The 21,596-nt window shown below is 40.1% G+C and overlaps 1 protein-coding gene across 2 annotated transcripts in view; it reads left to right on the plus strand.

Annotated features, from left to right (window-relative positions):
* Positions 1–21,596, plus strand: part of TTC39B (tetratricopeptide repeat domain 39B) — a 76,167-nt gene that overhangs the window by 33,939 nt on the left and 20,632 nt on the right. The window contains exons 3-5 of one of the 2 annotated variants that reach the window (XM_041485580.1): positions 17,937–18,041; positions 19,280–19,411; positions 21,218–21,294. In XM_041485580.1, coding sequence (XP_041341514.1) covers positions 17,937–18,041; positions 19,280–19,411; positions 21,218–21,294 — 314 coding nt within the window. Of the gene's footprint in view, positions 1–17,936; positions 18,042–19,262; positions 19,412–21,217; positions 21,295–21,596 lie in introns of those variants that run through there. The other variant, XM_041485581.1, reaches the window with a different exon arrangement.

The raw sequence follows: 21,596 nt of genomic DNA on the forward strand, positions 1-21,596 counted from the left end.
TATTAGTCTGATAAGGAGTATGCAAACATAGTAAATTGTCAGTTTACCTGCAAAGATCTCATGTTAAAACTTACATCTAAAAATATTGTCTAACCACTGAGTTCCAATAAATAAATCTGATAATCTTTTATTCTGCTGTGTATTCCCATTAGTGTGGAACAGAATAGAAATTTAGAGTAGATATAGTAAATTGGATTTTTCTTTTACCTGCAAACCAGTACTGTCACTTACTTGATTTTTCTGCCTTCTCAGGCAGACTGTGGTCAATTCTAAATGCCTGTGATCTGATTGTTTTGTTGGCAGTTTTTAAGCTTACACATATATAGGGTCAAATTCTGGCTGGAGTGGCTTGATAGACTTAAACAGGATTATTTTGTAATCATTTTAGTGATCAGCTGAACTGTGTATGCCTATTCAGGTGGGAAAATAGTAACCTAAGGAGTTGACATGTCTTGCATTCACAATATGGCTGAGTCCTTATTGGAAATTTGGGTCTCTCTTTCTGTCCATCTGCAGTGCAGTCTGCTGTTGAACTCAAGAACTTGCTGTCATACAAAGCTGCTGATGTTTCTCAGATGATAAAAAACCACCTGATTTGAAATAAATTGATTATTGACTTACTGAATCTGGATAATGATCAGTCAAAAACTGGAATATTTGGCTATGCTCATGTTTCTTTTTAAAAATACAAATAAGATAATAAAGTGGCTTGAAAAGTAGCCTGTGTTATTTTCAGAGTAGGAGACTCTGTTGGCAATGGTGGGTTGATAGTGAGCCAGCAAGATGAGCTTCGTCTTGGCGCTGTATCCTGTGGCACCTGAGATTCAAGCAGATGGTCAGCTTTGCCTAGATTTTCCTCCTTTGTGCTTATTCTGTTGCTTTGTTGCACCTGTAGAATAATATGTGAGGATACACCAATCAGTATTTTCTTGTGGTGTTCAGATGCTGGGTAGAGATATGTAGATAAGCAAGCTACATGTTTTTAATAAGACAGACAACCAGGAAATTTCCTTGTCTCATCATCCATCCCCGCCCCCTCAGTCAGTGAAATATTTGGCAGCTAAACCTCTTGATCACTTTCTTGTAGTCAATTGTTAGATTGCCGTGAGGCGGCGCTGTGGGTGCTGGGCTGCTTTCTGACTGGAAGGCAGTCCAGTGCATGCCCTCTTAAGTTGGAGATCGCAAAGAAATCTTATTTGCAGAATGTAAAGCAAATAAACATTCATCTCCTGACACATGGTGATGTAACATTTAAATTTCAAGATCAGATGAGACTTCTAAGAAGGAATTTTTGTTTGTATAGAAAGGTTTTATTTGTTTGGTGGTCTTTTAATGCGTCTCATTTGTAAGACAGCATTACAAATGCAGCAGCATTACTGCTGCTGTGAGCAGTAATAATTCCTACAATAGAACATTGCCACTTGTAGGTAAATCTGTTTAGTTTAGAAGAGCTAAGACTGAGACTTGTAGTTCTAAAAAGAAAAAGTGTTTGCCCTCTCTTCCTAAGATACTAGCAGGTTTCCTCTACACCCCGCTTCTTGTCTGTGGGACAGAGCTGTATCTGCCATCCTTGCCCTTGCCTTGTTGTTACATTACATGAAACATTATACCTGTTAATGTATGGCAATGGATCAATTAAAATCCTCTCTAGTGAAATTCCAGTAGTCTATGAAAAGCTATCAGCCTCACCTTTTTTTGACAATGCTATAGGTATACATAAAAACCGTGAAGTCATTCTCAGCTGATTTTGGTGTATATTATTTTAATACCAGTTGGTTTTCAATAGGAGCAGCTATATCCTTTTTTCTCCTTCAGTTACCTTTTCCCTTGTCTGTTTTTCTGAGACCTCCAATTCGTTTGCCACAGCTGTTTGTTTTGAAAAATAGTTTTCGATGCTTTCTTTTAATGTATACAAATGTGTAATATCAGCTAGCTACTGTTTCATTTTGCTCTGAATCATCTTTTCTGCCACAGCTGTAAGGTGAGGAAGAAGAAATAATTTAAAAAATCCTAACCCAACAATAAACAAAACCCCAAAACAATGAAACAAAACCCCCAGTGCTATTAAAGGAAAGGTAAACGCCCTAGTGGTGAGTTGGCCTGATCATGCAAAGGATTTTATAGGCAAGTCCGTTGGTATTGCGGCAATGATCCAGAAATTCACTGATAAAGATACAACTAGCTGGCTAAATGCTGCTATCTCATAGTCAGGTAGTGTTGAGGAGGAAGGTGCAACAACACTGATCTGAATTGCTTTCTACCATGGTGTTTGCATCATGTGCGTATTACCAGCTCAGTGGGTGGATAGTTGTCCGCAAAATTTCAAATGGAAGGTAGTACCAAGGAAGGGCTTGGGTAATAACAATGCTGTTTGTCTCTCTGCTACAGAATAAAATTTCAAATACAGTGTAAGGAAGTCCTAAGGGAGGAATAAGTGAAAATATGTGTATTACCCTGATGGTTTTGCCTGAATACCAACCTACATAACCTAATGTAATTTAAGCTAAATGACCGTTTGGGGGCTTGTATTGTTTGTCAGTTGTGTGTTTTCTGGTAGGGTTTTTTATTATTTTTGTTTATTTTTTAATTTTCTAATTTGCCTGATGTTGGATACATTTTATTATGGTGAGCTTTTAAAGTAATTTCTGCCTGTTTGAAAATTTGGCTAGCATAGTTTTGCTGCCAGCTGGGTTTTTTAAATGAATGTTCAGCATACAGAATATTGCATGCATTGGTGAAGTTCTGGAACAGTGAAGACAGTGAGCCTTCAAAGGAATAAAGTCTGCCTTGCATTGGCAAGAAATTCTTTTTCAGTGCTTACCATAAATATTTTATTTACCTAAAATTCATGCTTCTCATAAGAAGGGGTGTATGCATCATGATTGCAGAATTTGCTGTGGAGGTATGACTAGTGGATTTAATACATGGGTAAAATAAGTTACTGTTTACTATGCTGACCAGCTGACTGAAGTTTTCAGATTTTCTGAAAATTAATGGTAATAGCCTAGGATAGGAAATGCTTTATATAAATTGCAAATCATTTCATATGCCTAGCAGTGTGCCTTGAGGCAATTTTCTTACAGCATTTGGACATTTTTCTGTTGTGTGATCAAAAGTGGTGTTGAACACTGAGTTTTAGATTAAATGATAAAAGTTTGCAACAGTTTTTCTGGTTTTGTTAAAAAAAGTATTGATCACATGATCTTACATTTCTCCAGGATTATTTTAAACTAATTCAAAAGGTTTAAGAATCCTTTTTGTTCATAAACTGGATGCGATTGACCGCTTAAAAATATTGTGATCCCTTTAATGTCAAGGACGTAATATGCTTTAATATCTTTCCAGCAAGAAATGTTTAACTGTGAGACAGGTTACTCAATTTGATTCTGCATTTCTGAATTATTCTCTGGGTGAAAGGTATGCCTATAGGCGAAACAATAAAATTTCACCTTCATGAGGCTTGCCTAATGGCCCCTTCAGAGGCGGAGTTCTGTACCTGTCCAACAAGATACTGAAAGACATGTGCCGGCTCTAGCATAGTGTGGGATTGAGGTGTGTGTGCAGTTTCTTCCAAATGTCAGTAGTCCCTCAGAATAATGCACGTTCATGAGAATTCCTTAGTTTGAGACTTGATACAGGAATTGTTCCTAAAGGTTGTGCATGCTTGTATTTGTTTAAAACCAAATCACAGAAGTCTCTCACTTGTGAGATACAGGAGTAATCCCTTGTATAAGAAAATCCAGCACAACTAAAAAGCTATTTGCTTTTTTTGAACATTTCCTGTATGTGTCAGTGGATTGCATTACTTCCAGCCATCCTTCACTAAGCAATCTAGAACATAAAATGTAGAGCTAACAAAATATCTCAGTAGGATTTTGCAACAGGTTATTTTGCTTCATTTCATGATGCTCTTGTTAGGCATTTGCTATGAGAACTAGTGCAACCCACTGCTCTGTGGTAGGTAGGTAGTACTCCTGCAAGTATCTCACCTTCTGTTTGATCACTTGTGTTGCAACTTTATAGCTGTGCAAGTGACTAATAAAAGTGATAGCAGCTAATACTGTCCCTTAAGAAGGGATTGAAACTAAATTTTGGCACAGCGCTAGACAGAAAACTGGAGTATTACTATTGTCTTGTATATGAGTGATGCATAAGAGCGATAATGGCAAAAGCCATTTTTCTTTTCAAATTACAAACTTAGTGGTGAGAAGTCCAGTGCTTTCAAAACATGAAGAAAGTTATTTGAAGAAGTATTTCCATATAGCAGAAGTAATATTTGAGTTGTCTGTATGATTGCTCAGATACAGTGAATACACATGGATGTATGCTAGTCTTTATGTGACTATAAAATAGTCAAAGAAAATAAAAGGTGTGGGGTTTGTACTGGTATTTTACAGAGCTGGGCAGAAAGTGTCTCTGCCACAGTAAAGGATGACTCTTTCCACTTCACTGAGACTGAAGTAACAGTAGACTATGACAGGACCACCAGTGTTTGAATGTTTGAGGACTAACAAATCAACAACAAAGAACCTGCTCATTAACAATTTCCTTTTTGCTTAACATATGATTTTTAAATGTTGCAGAATTAAGGATGTTAGTATTCTTGTCCTAGTGACGCTGCTAATCTGAAGCGTAAGTTTAAAACACAGCAAAAAGAATTATGTCAGGAACGTTTACTGCTGTAATACAAGGTGTTTGGGTCATTTCAGTCTAAAAAAAGAGTAGTAATATGGTGGTGACAGTTTTTCAAATGTTTTAGATCTCTGCTATATAGTAAAACCAGGCTAGAGGATATCAAGTGCATTTTGGCAATGTGAAGTTATGCAAGACATGACCATGATGTGATGATTTAATGTCTCTGTGATATTTAAACTGTGACCTTTGATACTGTAGTTTTAGTACAGCTTTTGATGTTGGCTGGGGGGAAGTCTTTCAAGGAGACTGGGAGTGAAGCGGTGCACTTCGGCGGCTTCTTCTGAGGGTGACCAGCGCTTTTAGGGTCTGGAGCACGCTTGCTACAATGGCTGACGGAAGAGTTGAAGGATAGGTCTTTGTTTGGAGATGTGAAAGCTGTTTATTGTTTTGAAGGTGGTCCAGGGATAAAGACGAACTTGTGCTGAGGGCACAGGGGGAAAAAGAGGTAGATCTGAGGGTCAAGGACCAATGGGAACAGGTGAAAGAGGTGCAGAGGAGGGGCAGTCAACCAGGGGCAATCAGTAGGGTAACAGGAGTGGAACACTGCTGCAAACTGGGACCAGTGGGGATCGGGAGAGGGGAGAACATTCTGGTAATACAGAAATATGGTGAACAAGGGCTGAACTGGGGTGGAAAGAACAACTGCACAAACCATCAGAACTTAAGACGTTAACACGTGCCTGCAAAGGCCTATGGGAGGGAAGCACTTCTCCCCCTAAAACTAGAGGAGTGTTTCTTGTTGCCTGCTTTGGCCTCTCTAGGGCTGGGATATTGTGGATAGATAGAATGTAGGAGAATAGAGATAGTGGCGAAGGTAATCTCACCCCTGAGGAGTTACAGCTGTGCTAATTATCAAGAATTAGGAACAGGCTTGCCCTTAATAGGCCACAGCTGAATTCAATTAAGATGGGTATTGTAAAAGAGTAGGTTGGCTGGTTGAGAAGGTTAGATGGCGTTTGTTGGCTGTGCTTAGAAGAAGGAGTCAGTGCTATGAAGAGCTGCCCATGAGAAATCATCAAGAAGGTATGAAACCTTTTTAATAAGATGGCAACAGGACATTACAGCCCTAGTGGCCCTTGGACCTCTGCATGGGAGGGCTGGATTTTAGTTCATTTTATGCTAAGCAGGCACAGAAGTACACAGCACAGGGTCAGGCATCTGGAAAAAACATGGTGTGGTCTGCACGTAGTTCCCTTGGTATGTGGAGAAAAGGGAAGAAGGATCCTATCAAGTAAAAAGCTATAAAATGACCACTCTTCTTGGACATTCCAAGGGATCAGTAAAGTTGAAGTAGAGCAGTGTACAAAAATAGTCATAGCCTAGCCAAGAAAATGGAACTATGGGATTGATTCTATTGAGGATCAACTGCTATTTCCCATTAAGTCATGTTGTGGCTGTTTAAGACTGATGAGATAGTTACTCTTTTTGATATGGTAAAAGATAAACTGTTCAATATTGAGTTTTCTTGAATCAATTCATCGCTGCAAAGGGAAAGATCTACTTCAGGAAGCATATAAACATTCTGTATAGTGACAGTATCAGATTTTGACAGCATATTATGACTATTTGACTTAACAATCTTCCTGCAGAAGACAAGAACCAACTGAGAGCAATCCATTTTAAAGCTGTTTTGTCATCGTTCGTTTGGCAGTAAATACTCCAGCAGATGCTTGCATAAATGTTGTTCAAGAAGAGTACTGCATATGGTAGCTTCTTGCTGCCTTACCTGTCGATACTGTAGTTCACATATGAGGTGATACTTATTTAAGTTTATGGAAGTAAATGCCTCTAAATACTTTCCTTCTGATTAAGCTTCTCTAAATGTTAAGGGTCACTTATTTGCTAAAGTATTTGTGTTCTGGGAAGATTTTCTCTTAATTGTAATACATCTTGTTTTATTGATACTTGTACTCAAAAGAGCACTTTCTCCATATTATACCCTGCATTTTTTACAAGGTCTTATTTTTGCTTCTTTCGTTTGTGTCAGACTTGCGTCTCAATATGATTATCTTAAAACAGTTATTGCTAGTTTCACTTTTTTGTGGTCTTTATTACTTAAAATTTTACTTTATTCCAACTAATCATTACAAACATTTTCAGTAACTGTAGTGAGACCTCCTTTCATAAGAACAGCTGAACGAAACCAATTTGCTGGCAATTCAATGTTGTTTATCAGATAGCGCTAGTTATTTTGGCTGTGTTGTAAAAAGAGCCAACAAAATGTTTTAGAAGTTTAAGAACTAAATTCTTCAATCCTTATTCATACTAAGTGTTGCTTGAGTCTAGCTGATGTTAATAAGGTGATGTGTGACTCAGTCCTAAATATTTCATATAAAAGGTGGAAAGCATTGGTAGATTACAGGTAAATTTTTTTCTGCAGTTTTCCCATTACTGGTTCCTGAATCCCCTTCCAAGAAAGAGTTGGTTTTAAATTAATAATGTTCTTGTTCTGTGTACATCTTGAGGACTGTCATCCTAATAAGAGAGGGTTCCAATATGTATGGGGGTTTTCAGATTGTATTCTTATGCCTTTTTTCTGTTGTGGTTCCAAGTAGTTTAAAGAACCTCCTTAAAAGTGCTAATAATTAACTTGCTTATGGACAGTATATCCCCACTGAATTGGAATAATTTCATTAGTTTAGCACCAAGCTCAAGGTACTCAAACTGTCGCTGGAATTCACAACATTTCCTCTTTTTTCCTAAAAGAAGTTTGAAATAGTAGTGAGAGGAAAACTGAAAAAATGCTATGTGTTGGGGAAAAAAGAAATCCCTAAAATGTCAGGACTGTAACATAGTGGCATTTTATTCTCCTTGTAACGTAATGTTAGTGTCTTGGTGTAACATTCAGTATAGCACATTTTTCTGGTTTTTTTATTTCATTTTGAAGTGAATGCGATTGTACTGGTTTTGGCTGGGGTAGCATTAACTTTCTTCACAGTGGCTGGTATGGGGGTGTGTTTTGGGTTTGTGCTGAACACAGGATTGATAATACAGAGATGCTTTTGTAGCAGGCGAGCAGGGTTTACACACAGCCAAGGCCTTTTCCACTTTCTGTAATGCCACATTGGTGAGGAGACTGGGAGTGCATGGGATGTTGGGAGGGCACACAAGAGGGACAGCCAGCATGTATGTCAGAGGTGCAGGTCCTGCCTGACCAACCTGGTCTCTTTTATGACCAGGTGAACTGACTGGTGGATGCAGGAAAGGCTGTGGATATTGTCTACCTGTACTTCAGCAAGGCCTTTGACACTGTCTCCCACAGCACTCTCCTGGAAAAGCTGGCAGCCCACGGCTTGGACAGGAGCACCCTTCACTGGGTTGAGAATTGGCTGGATGCCAGGCCCAGAGAGTGGAGGGGAATGGTGCTGCATCCAGCTGGTGGCTGCTCACTAGTGGTGTCCTCAGGGATCAGTGCTGGGCCCAGTCCGGTTAAATATCTTTATTGATGGTCTGGATGGGGAGATCAAGTATGTCTGCAGTAAATTCACAGATGCTACCAAATTGGATGCAAGTATCGATCAGCTGTAGGGAGGATAGGAGAACTCTGCAGAGGGACCTGAACAGGCTGGATTGATGGGCCGAGCGCAACAAAATGAAGTTTAACAAGGTCGAGTGTCAGGTCCTCTACTTCGGCCTCAACAGCCAGTGCCCTGTGCAGCACTACAGGCTGGGACAGAGTGGCTGGACAGTGGCCAGGCAGAAATGGAACTCGGGAAGTGACTGACAGCAGCTGAACATGAGCCAGCAGTGCCCAGGTGGCCGAGAAGGCCAATGGCATCCTGGCCTGAACCAGCAATAGTGTGGTCAGCAGGGCCAGGACAGGGATTGTCCCCTGTATTTGGCACTGGTGAGGCCACACTTCGAGTGCTGTGTGCAGTGCTGGCACCCTCAATTTAGGAAGAATGTTGAAATGCTGGATTGTGTTAGGAGAAGGGCAGTGGAGTTGATGAAAGGTCTGGAGCACAGATGCTATCAGGCGTGGCTGAGGGAGCTGGGGTTGTTTAGCCTGAAAAAGAGAAGGCTCGAGGGTGACCTTATCATTTTCTGCAACTGCCTGAAACGAGGGTGTAACCAGGTGGGGATCAGTCTCTTTTCACAGGCAACCACTGTTTTCCCAATTGAATTCCCTTTATATCAACTTACAAATTTTCTAGCTTCTACCCTTCCAATTCCATCCCTGGTCCCACCAGTGTGAGACTGAGTGAGCAGCTGCATGGGGCTTTGCTGTCAGCTGGGGTTAAACCACAAGAGTCTCTTTTGGTACTCAGTGTGGGGCACAAAGGGTTGAGATCAGGAGATATCTGACTAGAGTGTGTTAAAATAAAATTGTTACAAACATTCATTGTATTGGTTTAATACTGCTGGTTACAATGCGGATTTATTTGCTCTCATACTTGTAGTATTTTGTCTGTATTATAGAAATAATTCCTTACTTGCAGTACATGTTCTGTGTGGTGTATTTTATGGAATGGGCTTATCACATGGTAGTGTTGCTGGTCACCATTCAAGATTGCAGGCACCTTTGTGCTTTGGGAGTCACCTACTGGGAGCAATTAATAATCACTTTTTTTTTTTTTTTTTTTTTTTGTTCCTCAGAGGAGCAGCCTATGAGGGAGACACCTTCCTGTGTCTTTTTCTCCTCCTTTTTTTTCCTTCCTTGTCTTCCAGGCTGGTAGTCAAGATTTTAAAGATGTTTGAGTATCCTTTGACTGACCTTGAAACCAGCCTGGGTTTTTTTGCTAGGAGCCAGCTTGTTGCTACATATGGTTCAGGTCTTGTGTAAGGTCAGAATAATAACATGAGATCAGCCCAAAAGCTGGATAATTCAGAATGGCAGAGTGTTTGGGGTTGTATGGGCCAATACCTAGAGCAGTGAGCACCTTCAGTGTGCTTGCACTTTACTCCTGAACAAGTGCAGAATTCAGAAATACTAGTAAAATACTGAAAAAAGTTGTTCTTTCACGATGTTCAACACTGCTTAGTGCCTGCAGGAGGAAAAGAAGGTCTCTAAATATGACACTGAGATGACAACAGGCCCTGCAGCTGCTTCAGCCACCTGAGAGACACTGTGACTGCTCCACTCCCACCGACTGTGGCAATGCCGCTGAAACCCTGAAGCAGAGAATCAGCTTGGGCAGTGGACCCTGAATAGAAGCAGAAGAAATGTACATGAAAATCACCCAGTCAAAAAGCTCTAGCAGAAAACAGTCAATGACAAGGAGAGTGAAGATGACAAAGCAGAACCATCACAGGGGCGATTTTTCAGAGCCATTTTCAAGGCCATCACAGGAACCAGAAGAGGAGACATAAGAGACATGGCTTGATCCGTATCCCTGAGTGAGCTGTGGGAGACACGAAAAGATTTCAGCAGTCATCCATGAGTGTATTACTGCCTGGCTAGTCTGCTGGTGGGACAACAGAGCCATCAGGCCAATAGGCTGAGATCACTTGCTAAGGACCCAGACACTGACAAAGCAATGGGAAAAAAGACAAATTTTTGGTCTCTGGAGGCGATTCTTATCAAGTATGAGGGGGAAAGATATCCCTGTAAAGATAATATTCCATGTAATTCAGGCAGATGAACTGCAGTACAGAAAGTGACTCACTTCCTAAGGGAATTAGCTGAACAAGAAATGAAGTATTTTGATGTGGGCAATGTCCAGCTCCCCACAGAGCCAGACCACATCTTGGGTCAATTACCCATGTTGCAGAAATTTCTACAGAGTGCAGCAAATGAAACCCCTTGACAACAGTAATTTGGAAAGATGATGCACCACCAACAGCAATTGATGCAATTTGGCAGCTTGGGTAATATGAAGACAATATTCCTTCCTCCATCATACCATCTGTGGAGAAGCTAACCAATTAACTGATTCAGGAGCTCCAGCAATTCAGAGGGAATATGTCATACTCCCCATGTGTGTGAGCCTGTATTTCAGTAACTGACAGCAGGTATCTTCTTCCTTTGAGAGAGAGGATATAGAAGATAGACACCATGGGGTACCCTATGGTTTTACCTGCAGAATCATGGAGATGATATAAGGAAGTGGGATGGATAGGAATACCTTGATTGTGAGAGGCACTGGTGTGCGAATTGCAGGGAAAAACAACCATAACTTGAAGTTGCTGCTTCAGTCCCCACTGAACAGTTTTTCAGGCAGATTGAAAGATCCAGTCATGCTACTGACTCTGTGGATGTAAGATTGACCCAGGGCCTTGGGGGAGTCCGATCCAGCTAGCTCTGGACCCCTGGGCCCTTCAAAATCTCAAAAGGACAAAAATAAAATAATGGAGGTGCTCTTTCTCCTCAGAACGAAGGTCCCATGTTTATTGTGGAACCGATCCAGGAGAGAGAAAAAGAGATCGAGGGTCTCGTTGCAGGAGACTTTAAACCCAGGGGAAGCAGGGTAGAGGAGAGGGGCCACAGCCAATGGGATACACGTGATGGGAGGGGTGAGGGAAGGAATAACCTGGGGAGAGACGACCACCACAGGGGCTTTGGGGGAGAGGGGAAAAACAGAACAAACCATGTGATACAAACATACTATTTAGTGCAAAATACCAAACAGTGCAAAACAACAATTAAATAAACTATTTAATGCAGTACAACATATGGAGAGAAGTACAAGTCCATTTCTGCAAGATATTAGTGTGGAACACTGTGACCAGTATTGGAGGGGCCCTGCCTCCACCTGGGGGGAGGAGAGAAATAACCAGGTTTATTGAACTGTGTGGGTTTGATGGCCTGGCACCAGAGCCCCACAGGAGTACAAGGCTTCAGTAGACACTGGTGCACAATGTACCCTAATGGCATCAAGGTGCATAGGGATGGGATTAATTTGGATTTCTGGAGTGACAGAGGGATCCAAACAGCTGACTGTGTTGGAAGCTGAGACTAGCCTGACTGGCATGAGTGGCAGAAGTACTCTATCTTGACAGGAGTAGAGGCTCCATTCATCCTTGGCATAGACTATCGCAGGAGAGGATATGTCAAGGATTCAAAAGGCTGTTGATGGGCTTTTGGTATTCTTGCCCTGTAGACTGAGGAAATTTCAGACATCCCTTTTGTTCTGGGGCTGAAGAGCTGCAGGTACCAGTTTCCACCACCAGAAGCAGTGTCTCACAATCTAGACTCTGTAATTCCCATTTATAAACTGATTTGTCATCTGGAGAGCCAAGGAGTCATCAGCAAGACCTGCTTACCTTTAACAGCCCTGTATGTCCAGTATGAAAGTCCAGTGGAGATTGGAGGCTGACAGTAAACTGTGGCTTGAATGGAGTGGTACCGCCTCTGAGTCCTGGTGTACTGGATATATTGGAATTTCCATACGAGCTGGAGTCAGAGAAAGTTGGTGCCACAATTGATACTGCTATTGTGTTTTTTCAATCCCTTTGGGAGTAGAGTGCAGGCCACTGTTTGCTTTTGTTTGGAGCTGTGTCGACAGTACCTGGAATTAACTGCCGGTCAGAAGGAAACACAGCTGTACCATCTGCCACAGACTGATGAATACTGGAACAAGGTGAAGCTCTGGAACACCTGCAGTGTGTTAGTGGTACCGTTTTGTGAGAAAATACAGCAGAATAAGTTTTTGAGAAAAGGAAGCAAATAATCCAGTCCTTTTAAAAGCTGATTTTGCCATAAAACAGAATAAGGTAGACGGACCTACACAGAGATCCAGCTTTTAGCAATCAAATGTCAAGATGGACATTGTCAGATGTTTTTGGTTTTTATTAAGATAACAGTGTTGTCTCCAGCAACTAACAAGAAAAAGACACAAGACTTTTTAGGTGTTGAGGAATTTTAGAGAGTGCACATTCCAACTTGCAGTCTGATTGTAGACCTCTCTATCAAGTGACCTGGAAAAAGAGTGGTTTCAAATAACCCTCTGGGCAGCAAAAAGCCACTGAACAAATTAAGTAGGAAATAGTTCATCCTCGGGCCAGTCTGAACAGGGGAGGCTGTAAAAAATATGCTTTTTATTACAGCTGGAGAGAATGGACCTACCTGGAGCCTCTGGTAGAAAGCACCAGGGGAGTTTTGAGACTGACCTCTAGGTTTATGGAGCTGAGCATACAGAGGATCTGAAGCCCACTATACTCTAACTGAAAAGGAGATACTGGCAGCTTTCAAAGATGATTGGTACTGACACACAGCTTCTGAGACCACAGTTACCTGTGTTGAGTCGGATGCTCAAAGGGAGTAAAGGAGTTGCATTAATCACATAAAGAGTTTGGATAGGAAACCCTTGTCATCCAGGAAACTTAGAATTAATCATGGACTGGCCAGAAGGCAAAGATTTTTGGAATGTCACCAGGCTGGTGCTGAAGAGGCCCCAGTATATAATAAATTCCCAGAAACTGAGAAGCAATATGCCTTGTTTACTGATGAACCCTTCTGTCTTGTGGGAAAGCAGCTGTACGGAGTCCCCTATGACAAGTCACAGAGATTGCTGGAGGAGAACATGAATTGAGTAAATAAACAGAGATGAAAGCCATGCAGCTGGCCTTAGACATTGCTGAAGGAGAGAAATGGCCAATTGTTTTTAATTTTATTTTATTTTATTTTTTTAATTTTTTTTTACCTCTACTGATTCATGGGTGGTAGCCCTGTGGGGTTGGTGGCAGCAATGGAAGCAGAACAACTGGCAACCTAGGAATAAATCCATCTGAGCTGCTAAGTTGTGGCAAAACATCGCTGCCTGGTTGAAAGGTGTCTTGTTTGAAAAGACAGGTGTCTGCTAAGGAAGGCAGGAACCTCTCTTGAAATGGAAAATGTAAACCTCCTCCTTCTGAATTTTTATCATTTTGAAATTAAGGAGCTCTCAAGTGAAGCTATGGGAATAGGAATAACAGTTGTTTATTAGGAAAAATAAAAAACCACAAAAATAAAAATATAAAACAACACTGACAGAATACAACCTGACACCCTGTTGGTCAGGGTGTTGGTAGCAATCTGATTAAATGGTGGTTGCAGTCCACCTGGAGTGACAGATGTGGTTCGGTTGAAACAATGATCCTGTAGAATGGTGTAGGTTTCCTCTGAAGGTCCAGTGGCCTGGTCTTCTGGGAATCCAGTGGGAAAAGGCTGCGTGTGGGGTTCCAAATCTCAGATTATATCCGGTAGGAATGCTTGACTCCTCCCCTTGGGCAGAGGGATGATGTAATTTTATCAGCCATGTAGTGAGAATCAATGGCCCATTAACAGAAGATATCTTCCTGGAGAGAGGATGAGTTGTGGAAGAGATAAAGAAAACTGCCCCACCTGGTTTTAACAAGTGGCCCAGTTAACAGAAGATAACTGCTTCACCTCTAACAGGTGGCAATAGAGTACACACCCCCGGCCACATCTGGTATTTGCAACTTAAGACAAAAGGCTATTACCAAGGGTGAAGGACAAAGTCATAAAGTCATAGACTGCATGGATTCAGCAGAATTTTTTTTTGTGGACGTTTAATGAACACTTGACAAAGGTGTTCCACAGACTAGGGGAATGATATCTGTCTGTATATCTATCAAAACAAATAAGTAGGGAAGGGATATTGGGAAGTGTGACACTTCATGTAACATAAAGGTTATGGAATAAGGGGTGGATGAGTGTCAGTTTTGGCTAGGGTAGAGTTAACCTTTTTCACAGTGGCTGGTATGGGGCTGTGTTTTGGATTTGTGCTGAACATAGGGTTGATAATGTGGAGTTGTTTTTGTTATTGCTGATCAGGGCTTACCCACAGCTGAGGCCTTTTCTGCTTTTTGTGTAGTCATACTGGCAAGGAGACTGCATGTATGTGGGAGACTGGGAAGAGACACAGCAGGGGCAGGTGACCCAAACTGGGCCCCAAAGGGATATTTTCTCTACCATGTGACGTCATGCTCGGTATATAAAGTTGGGGGAAGAAGGAAAGGGTGGACATTTGTAGTCATGGTGTTTGTCTTCTCAAGTCACTGTTACCTGTGATAAGGCCCCCTGCTGTCCTGGAGATGGCTGAACACCTGCCTGCCCATGGAAAGCAGTGAATTAGTTCCTTGTTTTGCTTTGCTTGTGCGTGTGGCTTTTGCTTTCCCTATTAAACTGTCTTTATCTCAGCCCATGAGTTTTCTAGTTTTTACCCTTCTAGTTCTCTCCCTGATCCCACTGGTGGGGGAGTGAGTGAGCTGCTGCTTGGGGCTTGACTGTCAGCTGGAGTTAAACCATGGCACCAGGTGTAAAATCCATAGTAATATCACTAGGTGTAAAATCCATAACAATATCACTGAAGTAGTGTTAACTTAATCTGCTCTGGGCTAAATTAAAGAATATGTTCATCTAACATGCTAAAATGTATAAAGTTCCTGTCCATTCCAGGAAAACTATGTGGAGATAGGGAAAAAAATAAGATAGAAGGAAAACAGCATGAGTTGGAAAGAGAGTGTGAAGTCAGCATTACTGACTGAACTGTTCACCAGTCTGGTAACTTGCTGTAGATTGGTTTGTGATGTTTCGACAGTAGAAGAGGAAATGTCCTTATTCTGAGCCTCTGCATAGAAATGCCAGCGAAGATAACCAAGTTGCTTCTGAGTCAGTGTGCTCCTTTCTTCTGACTGTTCTGCTATCAAGTTATGAATCTGAGTTGAAACAAATCCTTCTGGTTATGTTCTTCTGCTGCAGGATGTAGGAAAACAGTAGAAAATATATGTGAAGAGTAATGAAAGAGGAATGAGGAATTTTCTGGTAGAAAATATGATTCACTTACCAGAAGCAACAGTTTGAGAAAACTAGCTTCCCAAGTTTTATGTCTGAAGTAGCAGAGTAACTTCATAAGCATGCTTGGTGCAGAGAACATCAGTTTAAGGAATACTGTTTGCATTGTCTGCAGACTTTGGTCACATATAGGCAGCATCAGGGGAACTAGTCTGTAATAGAAGGAAAAACATGATAGGCAGGTGCTGGAGAGACATGCTGCTTACCCATTTAACTGGGAAAATACAATTTTGTCATGATGCCAGGTTGTGTAAGGACCCCGGTTTATGGGATCATTGTGCAAATACTGACACATACTGTGGTGATGCTTGAGCTGGTGGTGTGATGGGATTTGGGAGCCTGATGGCAAACTGTCCACACCTGCAGCTAAAATGCTGTCATGTCCATGGGTGTGTTAAATGAAATAAAGATTAGATTTTCTGTCCAGGGGAAGTTCTGGTAGTTTCTGATTGCAGAGTTGGAAGTGTGCAGATTTACAGCATACAAGTACAGAAAGCATATTTCTGTTCACTGAGATGAGGCATAATACAGCAGTTGAAAACAAAACATTGCCCTTACACCTTGGTCCTTGCCTTCGGAGAAGTGCTACAGTGGCAGAGTACTGTGATGTTATTTCTCTGTTATTGCTTCTCATGTGAGAAGCATACTGAGGCTGAACACCAATACTTTGAAATTAAATGTTTAAGGCAGTCATCAGTTGTTAAATTACCTGTAGTTACCAGTGATCTGCCTTTCCTCATATTGTTTTATAACTGTATGGTTATATATGTCTTGCTTACCATTCTCTTCCCTCTCTTGACTTCATATCACTGTTCATAATTCTCCATAGTCTGTGAAGCAGAAAATTGCCTCACATGGGGTTTTTCTGTTCCCGTAGTTGACAGAGCTTTTGGCCCGCCACAAAGTTAGTAACCATGTCTGCAAGGGGGAGAGGACCAAAAGGGCCATTTGTCCTCTGTAATTTTGAAGATTCCACACACCTTAGCACTCACCCTGGCATTTGTTTGGGAAGAGACTTGGAAGAGGCCGCTGCTTCAGTGCTAGTCACAAAATAATTGTAGTGTGCAAGTATAAAAAAATAAAACCTCATTCTTGGTGTCTAGTAGATATGAACTTCAGTTACTGATGTGGTGGTGTTTTTATTTTGCCACTAAAGACAGCTAGTGCCAATTTGGTATTTAAAGGAAGGAAAAATTCCCTCCCCCACTCTCCTCCCACCTGTTTTTTTTCACCTTGAAAAACTTTTGAAAGCAACTAACACATTCTTCCTTGCAGGAAAGGCAGAGCAAATGGAATGAGTAATCTAACTAGGCATGGACCAAGTGAAAGAGGTTCCTTAGACACAGATGTGAAAAGAAGATATAAAAGCATGGTAACACAGGGGGTAGGGATGATGTGTTTTTAAGGGACTAACTCAGGTCCTTTCTTGTGTACTAGGAAAAAAATCAGCCTTTAAATCTAGCTAAAAAATACTTGTTTGGAATGCTTTTGCTAGCAGGTGGTATTCCTGGAATTAGTTAATAAAATTGAATAGTTTAAAGAAAAATTTGGTCTTTATAAGCTATTTTAACACTGTTCTTTGTTCTTTAGAGGGCATAAAAGCCCCCTGTCCAGTCTTATTTTCATGTCCACCCCACTCTTTGTTTTGTGTGTGTGTTACTGTTAGATTTAGAGCAGCTGTACTCCTCTGTTGTTCTCTTCTTAAATTCCTCCTTTAGAGTTCTTCACTTCTGGTCAGTACTTAAATATTTATCTCATTGACATGATCTGTTGCTTACCACTGCTTAACCGTACTTGGAGAAAGCCCATTATCTAGTTTAAACCTGTTGTTTTAAAGCTGTAGAGAGATTATCTTTCCCAGATCCATCTGTGCACATTGATGGCTGTGTAGGCTCTAGCTGTATGTCACTACCATGATTGTCAGTTTGGCCCAATAATTCGGGTGAATTATTTGGACAAATAATTTGTGAGAGCTCCTGAGTATTTCAGACAGAACTGGCCAAAGAATGGGTTTGTTGAGATGGCTTCTGCTTAAGCCAGTGCAAGTGCTTTTACTTGAAGTGAATTAGGACAAACAAAAGCTATTGGCATAGCTACAGGTTTCTGACAGGACTATTTGTGGTATACCTGTTTGCTGAATGAGAGTCTGTTTACTGCTTTTTTTGATGAAATATTATCTTGTGACTTCTTTTGAGATTCTGATATGAGCACAGAGTCTGAAACAGCATTTGTACTGATGGGAAAGATTGAGAGCTTGGACATGGTGATAAGTTTTGAGATTTTCTCTGGTAAGATTAGGAGGACAAAGCTATAAACATTGCTTAAATAAGCAGAGGGTGTACCTATGTAACCTAGATAAAGTGTTAAGCACATGCTTTGGTTTTGAAAAGTTAAATTTTGAAAACAAAATCACTGCAAAAGACTTTCTCTGTTACATAAGGAAAAGACATTTTTTAATTTTTTGTTTATATTTACCATTTGAGTAAACTAAGAATCTGTTTTTTAGGGCATCCAAGATGGATCTCAAGTGTGCTCTGGAAGAATGTTCAATGGCACTGAATTTATTTCTAAACAATAAGTTTTCTGAAGCGCTGGAACTACTTCGTCCATGGTGAGATTCTGTTATTTCCTGAAGTTGTTGTAAACAGATAGTACCTGAAGATTAATTTAAAGCATCTGAAGATAGGAGTTTTAATTTATTCTCTTTTGTCTGAAAGCATTTCTCTGTATTTGTGTTTTTTAAAATTTTTTGGGGTCATTAAAACCATCTCAAAAACTGTTTATGAAGCACTGAATTGTTATGTTAGCGTTGATCACTCAAGCTGTCTTTCCTCATGCAGAGGGGAGAGGCTGGGGAGCAAGACCTTATTCAATGCATCTTTGATCAAATAATTTGTACAATGAAACTGCTTTTGACAATAAAGAAAAGCTGGAACAAAGCTCCAGAATAGTCTTTTTGTCACGTTTTATATTATGTTTGAGTCTGGTGCTTATCTTTAAGCTCATCTTTCTATGTTCTGACTATTTTCCTGCCTTTCCTCCGCTGAGAAGAAAAGCATGGCAGTGCAGATGTAGGGAATTAAAGAATATGGAGAAGTTCACAGGTGAAACCTGTCATATCTGTGACTTCATGGGGAGGCAGTCCGTGTGGCTGATCTTTAGGACTGGAATTTGAATCCCATCTGCTGTTCTTCCCTTGTCTGTGTCTGAAAGGAGCACGTGGTATTGAGGGATGTGTTGGCAAGAGGGATATGTAGCCCATATTAACAGAGTGGAGTAATGTTCTCGCTCTGCAGTTTAGTGCTAGTAAGAACAGATTAAGAGTGATGTGTTGGTTGATATTGCATGAACAAGTTCAAGGACAGCTTTAAATGAAACATCAGAAGGATGACACAGCTATCAAGTGTTTGCTTTTAGTGCTCTGGAGAGCTCATGTGAGGAAGGCAGTAGGCCAGGGATATTATCTCTTAGAATTAGTTGTAGTTAAGCTCATTGGAAGATGATACCACTGTTGGAAATACCAGGATCTTTCTTGCTGCAAGGGCAGGGCGAATAAAACTCAGGAGACATTGTTTTTGAAGCCTCTGAAGTTTATTATCCTTATCTATTACAAACTCACGAGATGTGAGCTCTCTCTAACAAGAAGAGAAAGTGAGGTAAAATGGTGTCTATTCAAGGCTTTTTAAGTCCCAATTATCCAACAAACAGTTATAGGTTATATTCTCAGATCTGTTACTTTCCTGCTTAATCCTTCTGTCTTTTCACAAATTAATAAAAGTGCCTCTGCATTTAATTCTGTATTGCAATGTAAAGTGTTGCTTAAATGCACAAGATTCATGTTTTCCCTAGGTCCAAAGATAGTATGTACCATGCACTTGGATACAGCACTATTCTAGTTATGCAAGCTGCAATGACCTTTGAACAGCAGGATATACAAATGGGAATTTCTACAATGAAGGATGCTTTGCAAACCTGCCAAAGGTAAGCCTAAGAAGCCCAACCGTTATGAGATACTAAATCCAAAAAGCATTCATTGTGAAATACCCCAGTTCTCTGGATGCTTTTAAAGCTGACTCTTTTCTGTATGAGAGTTGTCCAAATTTGTAAAGGTGGAGTAAGTCCCACTACATAATTATTGCTGGTGAGGATATTTTTTTACATGGTATTGTGGCAACAACAGACTTGTCCTGTGTGGGTGTTAATAGCCACTACAGTTAGTTAAACAGTTGTTTCACTGTGTGAAATTGACATTGCACGATTGAACTGTCTGAGCCATTGACAGCTGTGACTTCTTGTTTTTCCAAAAGTTTAAAGGCCTATAGTTTGAATGTTCCCCTCTTAGCATGAAAACAGTCTTCTTTAAAAAGTTGTTTCCAAAGGTCGAAGCAATAGTCTAATACAATTAAGCTTGTACTAAGGTTGCTACTGAAAACCCAATAAGTTTTTGTTGTTGTTACAAATGTGTTTACCTTACCTTAAAATTAACAATTTAAAGAGCAATTTCTGTTGCTCACATCAGAAGTTATCTGGACTGAACATTTTGCTTCTCCTCTTTCTTTGAACAGCAAAAAAAAACCTTAGAAAATGGGTTGTGAAAGCCAAAGTTTTAACAAACCTCTGACAAAAATAGAAATTACTTTTGCTATGCTGGTTCTTCATCATATTGGTTATTCTTTATTTTATCACAATGACATCCCAAGAAATGACTGCCAGATATTAGTTTAGACATTTAACATCATCTTAGTCATGGCAGAAAAGAAAAGAAATGAGAAAACGTTATGAGATGCTATCTGAGGAAGAGAAGGGGTCAGCAGTTTCTGCGTCTTCTTTGGGTGTGCTGTCAATTTGCAATTTCATCTGTACTGTGTTATTTAGTGTGTCTGAAGGTTAGATGTTCCTCTCGTCTAGACAGCTGCAATACAGGATTTAATCTCTGCAGAATATAAACTTTAATTCACAAGTACTCTGGTCTAGTCTGTCGCAAAACTCATAAAAATGCAAGAGAAAGGCAATTAAATGTTCAAAGTTGAATAATTACCATAACTACATGTGTCTTAATTGACTATTTTCTTGTATGCGTTATGGTAATGTATAGTGTCATAATCTTGTTCTCAGGATCCCACAATTGTCAATGTGTAGTGTAAACAAAAATGATAAGCTAATGCTTAGTATTATAATCAGTAACTCCCTGGCTTACAGAGTGCCTTCATTTTCTGAATATAGATTTGTTTCTCTAGCTTCTTAATAAAGCTGAGTGGTTTGTAATTTTTTGTCAAAAATTAATTTTTTTGAATTAAAACATGCAGTTGAGATCTCTTGGAAGTAAAGTATGTGATTGTTTTGGCATTTCATCTGACATAAAGCACCATAAAATACTGAAATAATTTTCTTGAAGCCAGAGCTCCTTTTCATTTTTTCATTCTAATTCTTAGTGCAAGTTTAAGAAACAGAAAAAAGCAATTAATAAAACTTAGAAGTCCAGTTGAAGTGTTTTGCCCAGAATCAGAGACAGCTCTGTAGCTGGTGAGTGGCAATGGGGTTGAAGCTGTCATGCATTTAATGTAGATGAATTTAAGTTGCAAGCATGCATTTAATGTTGGATAGGCTCTTTAGCATAGAGGCATACAAGTCTTTAGACTACTGAAAGAATTGAAACTGTTGACAAATGATCATTTTGCTAAGAATCTCTGTAAATTTTGGTTGGAAATTTTTAAGAATTCCAGTTATTAAATTCAGGTTTGTGTTGAAATGTATGGCTTTCTTTTCTTCCATACACAATCTATTTAGATTCAGGAAAAGAAACACAGTGGTGGAGTCCTTGTCCAGTCTAGTTTCTAAACAGGCAGTGGATCCGTTGAGTGAAGGTAAGTCGTTAAATAATACAGTTAAAATAAAAAAGTCAAAAAAGCTCAAAACTACCCCTACCAATGTGTACATATATGCTTAACTCTATGACTTTACTAGTGTCTTACAGTAATAAACATACAAACCATGTATATAATATTTTCTAATTGGAATGCTGAGCTTCAGTGCAGAATTCAGCCTAATTTTTTTTGTCTCTGAGCATGCATGAATTAAGAAAGGAATGCCTTTCACAACACATTGTAGGACTGAAGGGAAATTTCCTTTTCTTTGACTTGAGAGCTCCCAAAAGTTTAAGAACCAT

The sequence above is a fragment of the Pyrgilauda ruficollis genome, unplaced genomic scaffold (genome assembly GCF_017590135.1).
Source record: "Pyrgilauda ruficollis isolate IOZ18807 unplaced genomic scaffold, ASM1759013v1 scaffold71, whole genome shotgun sequence".
Classification (NCBI taxonomy): domain Eukaryota; kingdom Metazoa; phylum Chordata; class Aves; order Passeriformes; family Passeridae; genus Pyrgilauda; species Pyrgilauda ruficollis.